The sequence below is a fragment of the Mugil cephalus genome, chromosome 22 (assembly GCF_022458985.1).
Source record: "Mugil cephalus isolate CIBA_MC_2020 chromosome 22, CIBA_Mcephalus_1.1, whole genome shotgun sequence".
In the NCBI taxonomy this organism is placed as follows: domain Eukaryota; kingdom Metazoa; phylum Chordata; class Actinopteri; order Mugiliformes; family Mugilidae; genus Mugil; species Mugil cephalus.
The window spans coordinates 5601535-5615667 of record NC_061791.1 but is presented as its reverse complement, the minus strand read 5'-3'; the positions used below and the strand labels follow the sequence as shown (position 1 = coordinate 5615667).

Below are 14133 nucleotides of genomic sequence, written 5' to 3'. Positions count from 1 at the left end.
GGTGTACTTCATGGAAGTATACTAATTATATTTTGTGATTGCAATAAAGGAACTAACGGTACTCATGTTAGCTAGCTAGCAGACTCCAAGAGACAGCTGTTTCAGGCCGGTGTTATCCAAAGAGAACACACGCTGTGGTTTATGAGCAGAGGTGCTGAATGCTGCAGTTTAAGTCAGTGGAGTGTACCAACAAATCCACTTAATTTTACATTAAACACTGCCTCTGGCGTTTAAACCGAACCTTTTAACTTTAAGCGAATGCAACGTTTTGCTCCGTATTCTGCTAAAACATAAAACATCATGGCTAGATTCTCTGCACAAAAAAAAAAAATTAATAAGGAAACTTTTATCCTGGACATGTTTCCCCCTGGTTGTGTAATCACGGAGTAGAGATAGCCAGAAGAGGTCATGGGGAGAAAGCAGCAAAAATCATCTATCTGAAATTGGGAATTTCACACCTCTGCAGGCCTGGGTCTCCTACGTGCGAGCTCGAATTTGATGCAATCGAGGTGGCTCTGCTACTTCAGAAGTAGGACACAGAGTATGGGGAGGACGTTAAAGTGTGTGTGTGTGTGTGTTGGGGGGAGGACAGAGCGTGCACGGTGAGATAGAGATGAGCTGAAGGGAGGAAGTGGTGGGATTTCTTAGATATTTCCGGGGGAAAGATAATGCTAAAAAAAGAGAGGGGGATTCTACGTGGGAGGACTGGATGAGTAGACAAAAAAAACCCAAAATGCTTTATATGCATAATTATCACGACAAGCTTTATTAGTCACTAAGGGACTATTTTAAGCTGCTGCGCCCACGCATTTCCAATAAAAAACAGGACATATACAACCTGCAAGAAATCTTTTAAAGCACTAGTATGTTAAGGAACAATTCCAGCGTTATTAGAGAGGTCCGGCTTACTCTGCGTGTGATAAATGACCACTATAAGCTCTGCATTGCTCCAGCGTATCCAGATAGACACATCATTGCATCAGAGCACGACAGGCGTAGTGTGCTTCTATTCCCTTGACCTTTAATACAGATGGTTTGTCTCAGTGTCCATGTGTATCCGTGGACGCGTGCTGCAGTCCAGACCCCATGTGGCCGGGCGTGTTACGGGGGCCCATAAATTCCCTTTCATGATTAATGGAAGCAGAAAAACTCTGCAGCTGCTGCGCAGGCATGTACATGTAGAGAGATTACACAATGTAAAGAGCGCACCTGCAAATGCATACTGTATGCACACGCTATTTCATCTTTGGACAATCTGACAATGGTGCTCGAAAACTATTATTAATATGATAAACCGATACGGCGGGAACACATAAATTGCTCTGCGGACATTTGCAGGGATCTCTGCAATTATCTATAAATATACAAATGCTTCTTCTTCGTGCCCTTCGCATTTGATGCGTGTCCCAAGAGGTAGCCTGGTTAGATGAAGGTAAGGAGTGTTTGTGACTCAGTTTGTTGAGCCTGGCCCGAGGCTTACCTGTGGCCATCTTCCCATCGGCTGCCGCAGGCCCGTCGGGGATAACACTCTTGACCTGGAGGAACTCATCGGGCTCGTCGCCGCCGATGATGGTGAAGCCGAAGCCCATGTTGCTCTTTTGGAGGGACGTGGACAGGAAGCTGCCTTTCAGCTGAGTGGGGTCCCGTGTGAACAGCGGCTTTTCTACAAAAGATTGCGAACAAATTAACCAAATACAACACGCAGGGGTTTTTACAGAAGTCATTAAAGCTGGTGCGGGGGCAGTGCTCAACGGGGTGGGGAGGGGGCGGGGGGCACGGGTAAAGCTTATCGATTAAGATATGGGTGTAGCCACAGGAAAACTGGCAGGGCACGGTCTCAAGAGCAAAATAGCACAGTTGGATAAAAAGGTGGGGCTGTGGTGCTAAAAGATGCAGGTGTGGTTTAATAGTTTTGGCTCCCGTGCAAGTCCCTCCGCGCACAACAAACCAAACACGCAAAGCTATCTTCCGTTCCTCGTCTCCCATGCTGGGATATGGTGGTGGAGGGGGCGCACAGAGCGTCAGTGGTGCAGTTCTCCAGTCCGAGACTATCAAGGGAGCAGCGAAATTCAGCAGATGACATGCTGTCAATCAGGGATCAGTTCCAAGAGAAGATGCTCGGGGGGTGGTTAGGGAAGAACTGGGGGATTTCTGAAGGAGGGAGAGGAGGAGGGGGGGAGGAATTTCTGGAGGAGGAGCGCCTTGAGTGGGGAGGAGAGGTTCTCAGCCAACAAGCTTAGTCACACTTAACCAAGTCTCCCATCTTTTCACCTCGCCGAGGAGATATGGCTAGCGCGCTTAGTTCGCGTCCTTTGTTGGCCGCCACTGGTCCAGACTGAGTGAGTGCGCTCTCTGCCTGCTTACGCTAGGTGACAATACGAGTCACGGTGCACGGCCGCCGCGCAAATCCTTAAGACAGCCCCAAGGGGAAAGCTTGCTTGCGAGATAGCATGCGTACGAGCGCAGGCAGCCACGAGAACAACAGTCAGCCTCCTTTCGCTCCTCTCCTGGCCTACTTACTGACGAAATGCCACAGGGAGTAGGGGCTACAGAGAGGGTGCTCTAGCACCACGGTACAGGCAGAGGCGTGAAGCGGCGGCGGCGGCAGCTGCTGGTGATGGGGGCACGTGTTCATCCGCCGCGTCAGAACGCGCCGCAGAGGGGAGACGTCGGCGGAGGAGGAGGAGGCGTAGGCGTAGGCCCTGCGACCCGTGGTCGGCGATCGGGAGAGGTCGCCGAGGCTGTGGCAGCGTCCGGGCGCCGAGCCGACCTGGGCGAGGGGGGGCCTGGGGAGGGTGGCACAGCGGCTGGCATCCTCCACTGGCATCAAGAGTTCGGAGGGGAAAAGGAGGAGGAGGAGGAGGAGGAGAGATGAAGAGGAGAGACAGAGCCTCACTGGAACGTACACACAGCGTAACCACGGAGACAGGCTCTCGACTCAGAGCGGCCGACTACTACGTTACTACGGAAACAAACCTCCACTCCGCCGGTCCAGACAGTGTTTTTCTTTTCTGTTTTTTCTTTTTTTTTTCTCTTTTTTTTTGGGTTAGCAGCACATCCCACTGGTGGAGAGCGAGAGGAATCAGGCAGCACAAAACAAAAACAGTGAATCACATTTTGAAGAGATCTACGACCAGCGAAGTATTTTGAGACAGCTTCCCGCCCACCAATAATGAAGCTGACGTACGAGCTGAATGATGTGTGTTTTTTTTGTTTTGTTTTTTACTGTCAATCAATGGGACATATTGTGCTTCTTTAGACGTTGCCATGGTAATCAAGCAACGTGCAACCAAATATGCTTTGTCCAGCGAGTCTAGTATTCTTTCATATTGTGTATATTAAGGTGATTTTGTACATTTTGTTTGAGTTTCAATACCTCGAGAACATCTTTACATCTTCAAACAGGTTTCTTCATTAAATAATTCACTGGTGATATTAAAGTTAGTTTCAGGTTAAAGCACCGCTGGAAATTTATCCATCACCATTAGTAAATAAAAAGGTTGTACTTATATTACTGATTAATGTCGTGAGTCCGACTTTGCTCCCAAATGTTTAACTTAACCAACCAGAATTTTACCAAGTAGATAAAAGTCCCGTTTTCCTCAGAAGCCCCGTAAACGTCTGACCTGCTCCAAATTCATTCTGCAGCGCGACAGGCGGCCAAAAATAGAGCATTAAAGAAGTATCTTCAGCGGCACAGAAGAACAAGGAGTCCTGCAACAGATGGTAAGACCCCCTCCCTCCCGCTGAGACCTGATCTCAACGTCGCGGTTGAGTAAGAGACGAGAAGACGCCGAGGCAGCACAAATCTGAGGAACGGTGTTCTCAAAGGAGCTCAGAATAATCAGGAGTGACGTCTTAAAGGCAGACACTCATTTGACTGCATTGTTGTGTTTTCGGATTTAAATTTGACTTTGAATTATGGGACTTTTCAATGCACGTTCATTTAAAAATTCGAAAGGGAACCGTGCCGTTTGACAACATTATTATTATTTACACAAAGATTTCTTAACTACAGTGCAACAATGACATGCAGGCACTTAGTAAGCGCGACTTCGTGATCCAGTGTGGTGGTCTTACCTCTGTAGATGGCGGGGAGGGGCAGTGAGGACAGACCCTGGCTTTGCATCTGCTGCTGCTGCTGGAGTCTCCTCTTAGCCTCCAGGACTGGGTTCTCAAACTGGGTCCTCCTGTTTATATGGCTGTGATGATAGCATTTTGAAGAGGGGGGAAAAAAAAAAAAAAAAAAAAAGAGAGGAGAGATTTCAGATTTCACTCTACCCTGCTAAACTTAACACAGCCTCCCCCCTCCTCCTCTTGGCACAGATCACATCTAATAAACTTGGCACTGCAGCAGATATTGCTATGATGATTAATTAAATGGCCGGTCCCTAGATTATGTAACAGCCGCAGAACGGCAAAAAAATAAATAAATAAATGGAGAAAAGACATTGATTCTGGGGCTTTTTTTTTTTTTTTTTTTGAACACGGAGCAGTGACTTCCTTTAACGTCCCACGTTGTTCTTAATTTAGCTTTTAAGGTGTGTGTGTGGCTAGTCAATGACTACAAGTACTGTAATTTGCCAGAGTGGAATAATTAGTCATCATTAGATACTTCCCTACAGTTTGAGACTGCATTGTGCACCAACACACACACACACACAAGATCTCTTCTTCTTCTTATCTTTTAATGAACGCCCCAGTATGACAGTCCTAATTACAAAACAGCCCGGCTGCATTTTTTGCGTCGTTGCATAACTTCAAGGCCTGGCAACGTCTTTCACGATATTTACACCGAGTCATCTCGCCAGGCTGTAGTCGTATGCAGCGTGCGCATCTTGCCGCCGCGCAGTCAAGTGTCACTCTGCAGGTTTTTCTTAAGCAAAGTCGAGCCGGGTCTAAAAATAGAGCTCCGTCCCCACGCCCCAGAGCAACCAGCCAAAAGAAACGACACCTCCGGACGGGGAGGGGGACCGGCCACTGCAGCAGTTCTGCACGGACGCGCGCAGACCGCTCGAGGTGATCTACATATACACGCGCAGGAGGTGTCGTATGAACTTCGACCCCGCAGACGAACGACGATCCGCGAGGAGTTAACTCCTTCCCGGCTACATCTCCAGTCTGCTCCTGATAGGTGTGATTAATACGGCACCAGGGGGCTACACGGGGAAATCAAAGGCGTTGCATATTAAAGATGTCAGGGCGAACTTACTCGACATAGTAGCTGCCGTAAATGGGGTCATCGATTTTCTCCCAGCCGTACGGAAGCTCTGTTGAAAGAAGAAACAAAAATAATAAGTAGTTATTCGATGCAGCGGATTGATCTTTCATAAAAAACAAAAACAAAAACAAAAAAAACATCTTTGTGTGTTTGCAACTTCATTTCACTGTCAGCAATTACCAGGAATTAAAGCACGCTAACTGGAAGGGTTGACGCTTCTCCTCAGCAGAATGTTCAGGCTTGTAAATGTTTTGAAATTCACGGCAACACGATAAAAACACAACAGCGTTTTTTTTTTTTCATTTTTTTCAGCAACTTGTCACAGTGATTGACTTGTAGAAGCTACAGGCTCTTTAAAGCTGCGCATCAAATGCATGAGAAAAAGTTGCAAAATAACACCAAATATTGAAAGATGCAGCTGTAGCCGAGTTTAAATCAGTAAAATATTCATGACCCGCATCTTCTCCGAGCTGTAAATATTGTGTTTTGATGAGGGAACACTGAATAGATTACCAGCCTTAACTGGAACAAGCACAAAGACGGAGGGTGTGGAACGTCCACCGCCGCTGGTACACATTTCTACTGGCGCTTTACAGTTAGTTACACACTAAAGGGCAAGATTGAAGTAACCAACAACAAAGAGGACATGACAGACAGTTACTGAGGGATGACGGACAGATCAAACCACACAGCACTTGTGATAAGAATCTGCATGACATATCAAAGTGTTGGCGTCGGCGCTCGAACTGAAAGACAAATTTGTCAAGCGTTCAGAAATGACAAGAAATATAAAGAGTGTTTGTATAAAAAGCACTTTCCGACACCCTTGAAAAAAGAACCACTAATGTCAAGAAATCAATTAATACCTCTTCTTTCAAGCCAATACAAAAACCTCATGACTCAATCTGTCAAACGAGTCTAAAGAAGAGCTGGAATAAATCGTCCAAATGGACCATTTTACTCCTCACATGTCACGTGTCCTCACACCTCCACACAAGGAAGTATTTACCACTTTAAGAGAACTTCACAAAATAAGATGATAACCAAGGGAAACAACTTCAAATGCTACAAACTCTATTCCAACGAGCTCACAACGACGATTCACAAACGAAGACGTTTGGGAATAGTACGCTATGCTAGCTTGTTAGCATGCTAATTATCCATTACAAAGTCAGTTTTGCAGGTTCATGACCAGATTTCAAAGTGAAATGTTGGGGCAACCACAGTTGGTGTGAATCCTTTCAACAGTTATTGAGGAATATTGTTTTACAGTTGGGAAATCACCATCACTAAGTTCAATAAGAAAAATCTCTTTGGCACCCCATTAAAAAGATGTAGATATTTATTTCCTGGTTTGGCTCCTCCTCCTTCTCCTTTGAGGAATGTAATTCAGTCCTGTATACGTGTTGCACATGTCAGAATTGACAATAAAGTTGACTTTGACATAATGTTGCGCTAACTGGGTATTAGCTGTGTTTCTTTGTAAATTATAAAGCAAATTTGAAGCTTGTGGGGCGAAAAGAACAAGAACAAATTAGAAGAAATGTAAATTAAAGGCGTTTCCACTGAAACTCTGAAACGCTGAAACTCAGCTCAACAGGTTATGTTTTGCATCGATGCAATAACGCAGAACAAGTAGATGTTGCAAAACGGAAAAAAAGACAGCGAGGAAGTTTTAACAATTGGACAAGTAATAATAATAATATTTGTTTCATAATAGGTCAATGGGTATTGGCCACGTTGGACTGGAAACATAAGATGTTTCCAACTAGCTACAAGTCATTTTCAACGGAATCTGGCATTAGAGGGCCCCCGCTAAGCCTGAAAAGTGTTTCACTGTAGTAAAACATAGACAGTTGAAAGATGGACAGTGGAACTGCTCCTCTAAAGCGAAGCCAAAGCAAGTAGAGCTCCCCCTGGTGGCTGGCTGCAGTATAGGTCATAAGCTCCACCTCTTCCATGTCAGTGGATAGGACTTGGGTCAAACTAGTAAAGCTGGCAAAACTGGTAAAGCGAAGCGGTCCTGTTGGCCTGGGAGAGTTGCAAAATAAATAAAAATAAATAAGCACAGTGTATAATCCAACATTTCCTTGTTAGTGGTGGAGGTAGAGCAGAGTTTCGTATTAATTAAACAAAAACACGGATCAATGGCTCTAGGCTCTGGCTCCAAACACGCAAGATGGCTTTGCCTATATCCTCAGGAAAATGGTATCAGTTTGTCCAATGCAAGAAAGTGTCCATATTTATATACAGTCTATGCAGTAAAAATTTGAGGACCTTCATTGTTCCTTGCCTCAATCACGCTGAGCTTAGTTCCTCCTCTATCATTACCTGTCTGTCCATTTCATGTTGCCGAAGGTTGTTTCATCATTTTCATCATTTCTGCAAGTAGCATTACACACTCTCTTCAGTTCCAGTCTCTTCCTTTTCTTAAGAGAGCGTACCATTCAGGAAGTTTTATTGAATTTTGCCGTCTCCATCAATCTTTTCTAGTGCAATACTTCAAAATTAATCCGAACACGACTACCCACATCCCAACGTAGCTCAAAACTACCTGCTCACGTATTGTAAAAAAGCTTAGACCTGCCGCACAAAGCGGGCCTGTAAGTTTTGGTCGGAAAGTTATAGATATTTCTGCTAAGTCAGTCTTTTTTTTTTTTTTTTTTTTAATACTCTGTGTGAGGATGATGCAACAGAACATGCCGCTTTTGCTCCCGGTGATCAAAGCTGAACTTCCTGCAGACCTTGACAGCCATCAGTCATGCTGGACAGGATTTTCAAAGCGTGCCTGCACTGCACGGCGCTCACTGTCAGAATGCAACGTTTTTTTTTTTTAAAAACACATCTAGAAGGAGTTCCCCGTTTGCCTCTTAGGGATATGAACTATTAGCATTTAAAGCCTATTCCCACACGTGGAATGCAGTGTTTTATCGTAACAGCGTAAGCATTCATAACTAATTATATACTGTGAAATAGCATTCGAGCTGAAGCTAGCGTGGAGCTCGGGGACAGTGTGTTCCAGAGCAGTGCAGCCTACAATCAGACTAGCTTTGATTAGCCACAATATGAAGTTAATCAGGATGAAAGCGGAGATAACGGCAGTGAAAAAGCTTCCCAATCATAAAAGGAGGCAACCAGAGGGAACACTAAAGCAGTTTTCGAGGACCTGACAGACGCACACCACAGATGTAATACACTGTGTGGTCACTGCATGTATTTAATATTACTCCTTGACCTAGTTTAAAGTCTCAACAGAGCATCGTTTTCCGTCCCTCCCGGCCCTCACATGCAGCTGAGGAATATTGCAACAGCGCCGGTGCACGTGCCATATGCTCCTCCGAACCCCTGCCCCCATCCCCTCGAAACAAATGATTAAAGTTTCAGCAGGATGCGCTGATTTTTTTTTTTTTTTTTTTTTAGCCTGCACACAAAATGCAAACACACACCAGTCATGAGTGCCGCGAGCAGGTTGACAGCCCACGGGAATACCTCTCCACTCATTAAATATGGAAGACAGCGTTTCATGTTCTCACCTTTCACATACATTTGAATTATTTGACTTACTTTTACATGCTCTTTATCATTTTCTTTACTTTTTTTTTTTTAACGCAACTGCAGGAGATCAAGGGGGCTGTCATGTATCTCAGCAGCCTTCTAATGAAAGGCTTTTCCATTAAAGTGTCCACAGAAAGAGCTGCAGGAAGACAGGAACGTCTCCCGTAACGAGGCGAAGGCAGATGAACTCAATCCGTGTAATTCCAGTTAGTTAGCCTTATTTCCGGTCCTTTTGCTGTCATTTCTCTCGGCTACAACAAACAACACTGCAGCGAGGTCTGACGGAGGGGAAACAAATCCAATGATCAGACAGACTGAAAATAAGAGATTAACTGAAGCGCTTTCCTGAAAGTAAAGTAAACACATATTGATAATAAACTTAGTTTAAATCGCTATGATTGCTTGTGTTTGCCGTCTCCCTGATCCCCTGTTTAGCAACATTTTTTGTTTTTTAAGCTCCCAGATCTTAGCAATTAAAGGAAAATATGGGTGAAATGCAGTTTGAGTTTCACGGGAAGATCAATACCTCTAATGCCTGTGTGTATTTATCTTTAGCCAATTGATTAGCTTAGCTTAGAAATAAGACTACGGCTGTGGAAGCTGCTAGCCTCCCCCCGTTCCAAAGTTAGAAAAACGAGCCTCTCTAAATTCAATATTTATGCTAAGCTAAGCTAATTACCCCTGCTTAAAGCAAGACAATAAATAGTACCTTAGTGGTACTCAAACATTCACAGGCCCTGAAGGAATTTGCCTGCCACTGGAGGAGAGGGGAGGGGAGGGGACCGAGCCGTCAACCCTGTAATTAGTGGACGACCGCTCTCTGCAGCCTGAGCCACAGGTGCCCAGATACACCGTCCACAAGTGCAGCGGGAATCAAGACTAAACAGCTGCTGAGCACAAAAATAACATAGGAAGAAGACACTCTAATGCAGAGGTTGTCAAGGGGAGTTGCACAATCTTTGGTTGATTATATATTTTTATATATATATTTTTTTATAATTCTCCCCCACAAAGTTAAATTTCCTTAAATACACATTCACATGAACCCAACATATTTTAGTAAAATGATAAATCGAGGCAGATCTAAGCCTCCTGTACACAGTAGGACGGCTGAGCCGATCCCGAGGCTGAAAAATAGAAATAAAAACATGAATATTTGAACCTGTGTGTTATTTGAATAGCTCAATACTGAAAGCAGAATGATAATAATAATGTATATTTCTAAATAGCACTATAGGCTGGGTTTAATATAGTATGTACGGGGTCATGTGATGCTGCTACGTTTAGTTTTAATAGACTGTTTTTAGACTTCATACACTAACTTGGCTCCGGTGGCTCAAAGGAAATGTCTGTACCTAACAGAGGGAAAAACTCAAATCAATCAACTTAATTCCAAATATCACGCAGCCGTAGTGAAAGTAGCGTAAAAGTAGCAAAAGACGGAAAGAATCGTGGCGCTACAACACACAGACTTTGGCAGCATTCGATCGACGTAAGCCTTTCTAAGCCTGAGAGCGTGTATTTGTTTTGTTTCATTGGTTATGAATTCAGCTTTGAGCTTTTGTTTCTGAGAGGATAATTACAAAGTCTCACCTTAAAGAGGGCTGCTTGCTTTAACACAACAATATTGTTATTGATCTTGTGCATATTTCCCACTAGGACCAAGCATTCATTTGCCTCAGCCAATACAATGTTATTATTAAAAACTATATCATAAACTATGGGGTTGTGTCTTAACACTTCTACACTTTAACATAAAGAGTTGAACCTCTACTCTTCTGTTAAACACACTATTACTCTTTAATTGCTGGTAGTTGTTCTTCAGTCTTCGTTGAAGGCGTTCGAGTTGCACATACTCGCTGAAATGCTGCTTCCTTCTCTGGGCACTGTGTAGATAAATGCTGAATTTAGGAGGATTGTCTCTCCGCTCGCTCTCCATTGTCTGGCTCCACCGGGCGCCGTCTATAACCTCTCTCCGTCAGCAGCCTGCGACGGAGCACTAACTCCCGGGGATGACAGCAGAAAGAGAAAGTGTGTGTGTGTGTACGCCATACAAAGCCGCCGCCGCCGCCGCTTATTGCTGCCATGCTGCACGCGTCCGCCAAGGAAATGTCAAGCTGGCGTGGGATTTTTCAGGTAGCAGGTCTCACGATGGAGCCCTGAAGCAAACTGGAAAAAAAAAAAATGTTTATGACTTCTAGCTGTAATCCCGCAGTCTCAGGTGGAGGGCCTCTGACTACCAGCAGGAGGCATCCTGGCATCTTCCCCCAGAACCACTCAATAATTTTGCTCTCATTTCTTCTTCTTCTTCCTTCCTGAAGTATCCTCTCATCTCATATTCTCACATGAAGTCTCTCAGAGAAGGACTCCTTCTTCTTCTTTTTTTTTTGTTTGAAGTCAAGGTTCATGTTCACAATCTTGCGCATTTTTTATTCTGCTTCTTCTGAACTGGTGGCAAACCACACAGCCCTGAGACGCCGCAGAGATTTACCCATGCCCTGTTTTTTTTTTTTTTCCTCCTTCCCCTTTACTCTTTCATTTCTACCACCTTTTGAAAAGCAAACAGGCTGAACTGAATCACTTCCAGTGCCTCGAGGCTTTTATAGTCCCCAAGAATTAAAGCCCTTTCCGACTGGATAGTGAAGTGCGCGAAGCTACATTTATCATGTCACCTTTGAATGCGGCCTACATTTGAGCACTGAGGCTACTGAGAAAGCCTCCGCTGATTAATGAAAGCTTCTTCTGGTTCGCGCAGGCACAAAATCCACTGATTATCTTCAGGTATGCCTTTCAGGAAAACACAGCTTTGATGACACACAATTGCCTGCACAATCCGACAAGAAGAAGAAGAAAAAAAATACCATTTTCCGTTTCCTTTGCTGTTGTTGTCACGCATCTGCTGCCCATTTCATTCTTTGCAAGTACAATTCAACCTCAATTATCTAAAACCAAAAGTTGAACTAGAAGGTCAGTGAAATGTCACCGCGGACAAAGAAGCTGTCACCAAGTTACAATACTGCCCTTAATTGCAGTTCTTCAGTTTCCATTCTGAAATGTCATTGCATTCACGGACACCCCGATCAGCCACAAGATTTAAACCACTGAGAGCCGGAGGGAATATCATTTATTCTCTAGCTACAATGGCACTTGTCAAGGAGTGGGCTTTGTTTGGCAGCGTGCGAGCGGTTCTTTCTTGAAGTTGCTGTGTTGGAAGCAGGAAAACTGGGCAAGTTCAAAGATCTGAGTGATCTTTGAGTTGAGCCCGGCTGTGATGGATGGACTGGGTCAGACAAAACGGGACGTCTTGTTGGGAGTTCCTTGATTGCAAAAGTTAGTACCTAGGAATAGTAGTCCAGGGAAGGACAACGGCGGGTAAAAGGTTGACGCAGTCATTAGACTTAGACTTTAATGATCCATAAGGGAAATTAATTGGTCACAGCTGCAAAAAGATGAGCTCTCATACATCCGGATAGAGTTTGGTATAAAAGAAGTTCCGTAACGTTCACTATGGGAGAGGAGCTGAATCAGTCTCCTGGAGAATGAGCTACTCTGTCCCTCTAAGGTTTGGTGGATGGATGGATTGTCCATGATGGAGAGCAGTTTATCCTCCTGTCCCTCACAGAGACTAATGTCTCCAACTCCCTACCAATCACATTTGTTGATCCTACTGATGTCCTTTTTGCTGGTACTTCTCCCCCCAACAAACTACACTCGCTACAACAGACTGGTAGAAAGACTCTAGTAACTCGCTGAAGACATTGAAAGACCTCAGCTTCCTGAGAAAGTACAGTCTACTCAGGACCTTCTTGTACTCCCAGGTACTTGTAGCCGTCCACTACCTGAAACCTCCAGGCCAGGATGGTGATGGGCTCCACTGGTGTCCTCTTCCTAGGTCACGTCAGATTTCACCTACATGGATGGAAGTGAACCTTCAACGGTTAAAAGTTTGGCAGTACTTCACGTCAAAAGATGCAGACTGGGCAACCTGCAACAAGTACTCAAAGACGATATTGTGCAAGGGAGGTAAGCGCCGGTTCAACTTGCACGTCACAAAATGACATCTGGAGCTGCTGAATCTCCTTTATCCACTGCAAAAATGGGTCTCTAAAATAAAGACGCCGGAGAGTGCGATGCAAAACGGTTCAGAAATGTATTAAAAGTCGATTTTCTTTAAAATGTCTGATTTTTTACAATTTTTTTTTCACTATTATGTTTACAATATGTACACTTTTACTATGTTGGTGTATGTTCCATTTGTTTCACGTCCCCTTTAATGATACCCATCCCTAGTCGTAACATCAGGAACCAGCAATCGACGTTCAGTCTATTTCGAAAGAGCTCAATCTAATAAACCTGCTTTCTGTGTTCGCTACAGGTGCACCCTACACTCCAGCTCCTTTAGTTTCTTTTTGGAACTCCTGCTCCAGCTTTTGTCGAACTTAATAAAGTACTTGTACTGGAACACTTGAGTCCTGTGCCTTGGTCCTTTTTCTTGCCTTGTCAATATCATAACAATAAATAGCACAAGACCCGTCTTCTCCACCACCGACAGTGCCTTCAATAGGAATAAGAGTTTTGGAACCATTGGGATCATGAAGCACCGGAAGAAGGTGGACTCGCCTCATCATGTTTACTTCGACATCAAGTGGACGGCAAGTAAGAAAAAGGCCAAAAGTATTCCTGGACGAGAGCACTGTCTTTTCGCTGCCACGTTACAAAAACACAACAGTTTGAGGAACTGGTGCTGCAGTTCGCTGGATTAACTGCAGCATCATTTCAGTTCCGGCGATAATACACTCGGGCAAAGAAAGGTGTCTTTAAAAAAGTAAACACTTAATATATTTATTTCGGAGAACTTGGAAAACTGTATCCGAATAACTGTGTAGTAAATAAGCCATCAAGCAAAGGCAGCAAATCTCACTGAGTGAAGTAAGGTATTAGTTATAAAAAGTTATGTGTTTCTGTAGCAGGGACAGACTGAAGTAAACATAAATACACCCAGACCACCTGTGAATTCAACTCCCTCCATGTTCCGCATGAAAAATAGCGCCGTTTGTGGAAAAATAAAGCCATTTATTATAGGACTTTACAGCGTTTCAGGTCCACTGTGAAAATCAGCAGAAACTGAATCCAAACTACCCCACTTTCATTCCTCCAAGAAGCAAATGTAACAAAGTTCTTTATGATGCATTCTGTGACCGCATGTAACATATACAGAGATAAAAACACTGATTGTGACACAGGCGTAATGTGTTTAAAAGAGCTCAAAGTGTTTATGAACTCTGCATCAGTTATTTCCTCAACTTATAATCCATAAACTCGACTGCCTCTCCAATCAACACGGAATAGTTTCCACA

At 44.1% G+C, this 14133-nt stretch overlaps 1 protein-coding gene across 13 annotated transcripts in view; it reads right to left on the bottom strand.

Annotated features, from left to right (window-relative positions):
- The window catches only part of magi2a (membrane associated guanylate kinase, WW and PDZ domain containing 2a), a 215123-nt gene that overhangs the window by 42178 nt on the left and 158812 nt on the right, over positions 1 to 14133 (bottom strand). For 9 of the 13 annotated variants that reach the window (XM_047575046.1, XM_047575048.1, XM_047575047.1 and 6 more), the window contains 4 exons: positions 5213 to 5270; positions 4081 to 4202; positions 2521 to 2820; positions 1481 to 1663 (listed from right to left, as the gene is read on the bottom strand). In XM_047575046.1, coding sequence (XP_047431002.1) covers positions 1481 to 1663; positions 2521 to 2820; positions 4081 to 4202; positions 5213 to 5270 — 663 coding nt within the window. The remainder of the gene's footprint in view (positions 1 to 1480; positions 1664 to 2520; positions 2821 to 4080; positions 4203 to 5212; positions 5271 to 14133) is intronic. The other 4 variants (XM_047575050.1, XM_047575049.1, XM_047575043.1 and 1 more) reach the window with 1 other exon arrangement.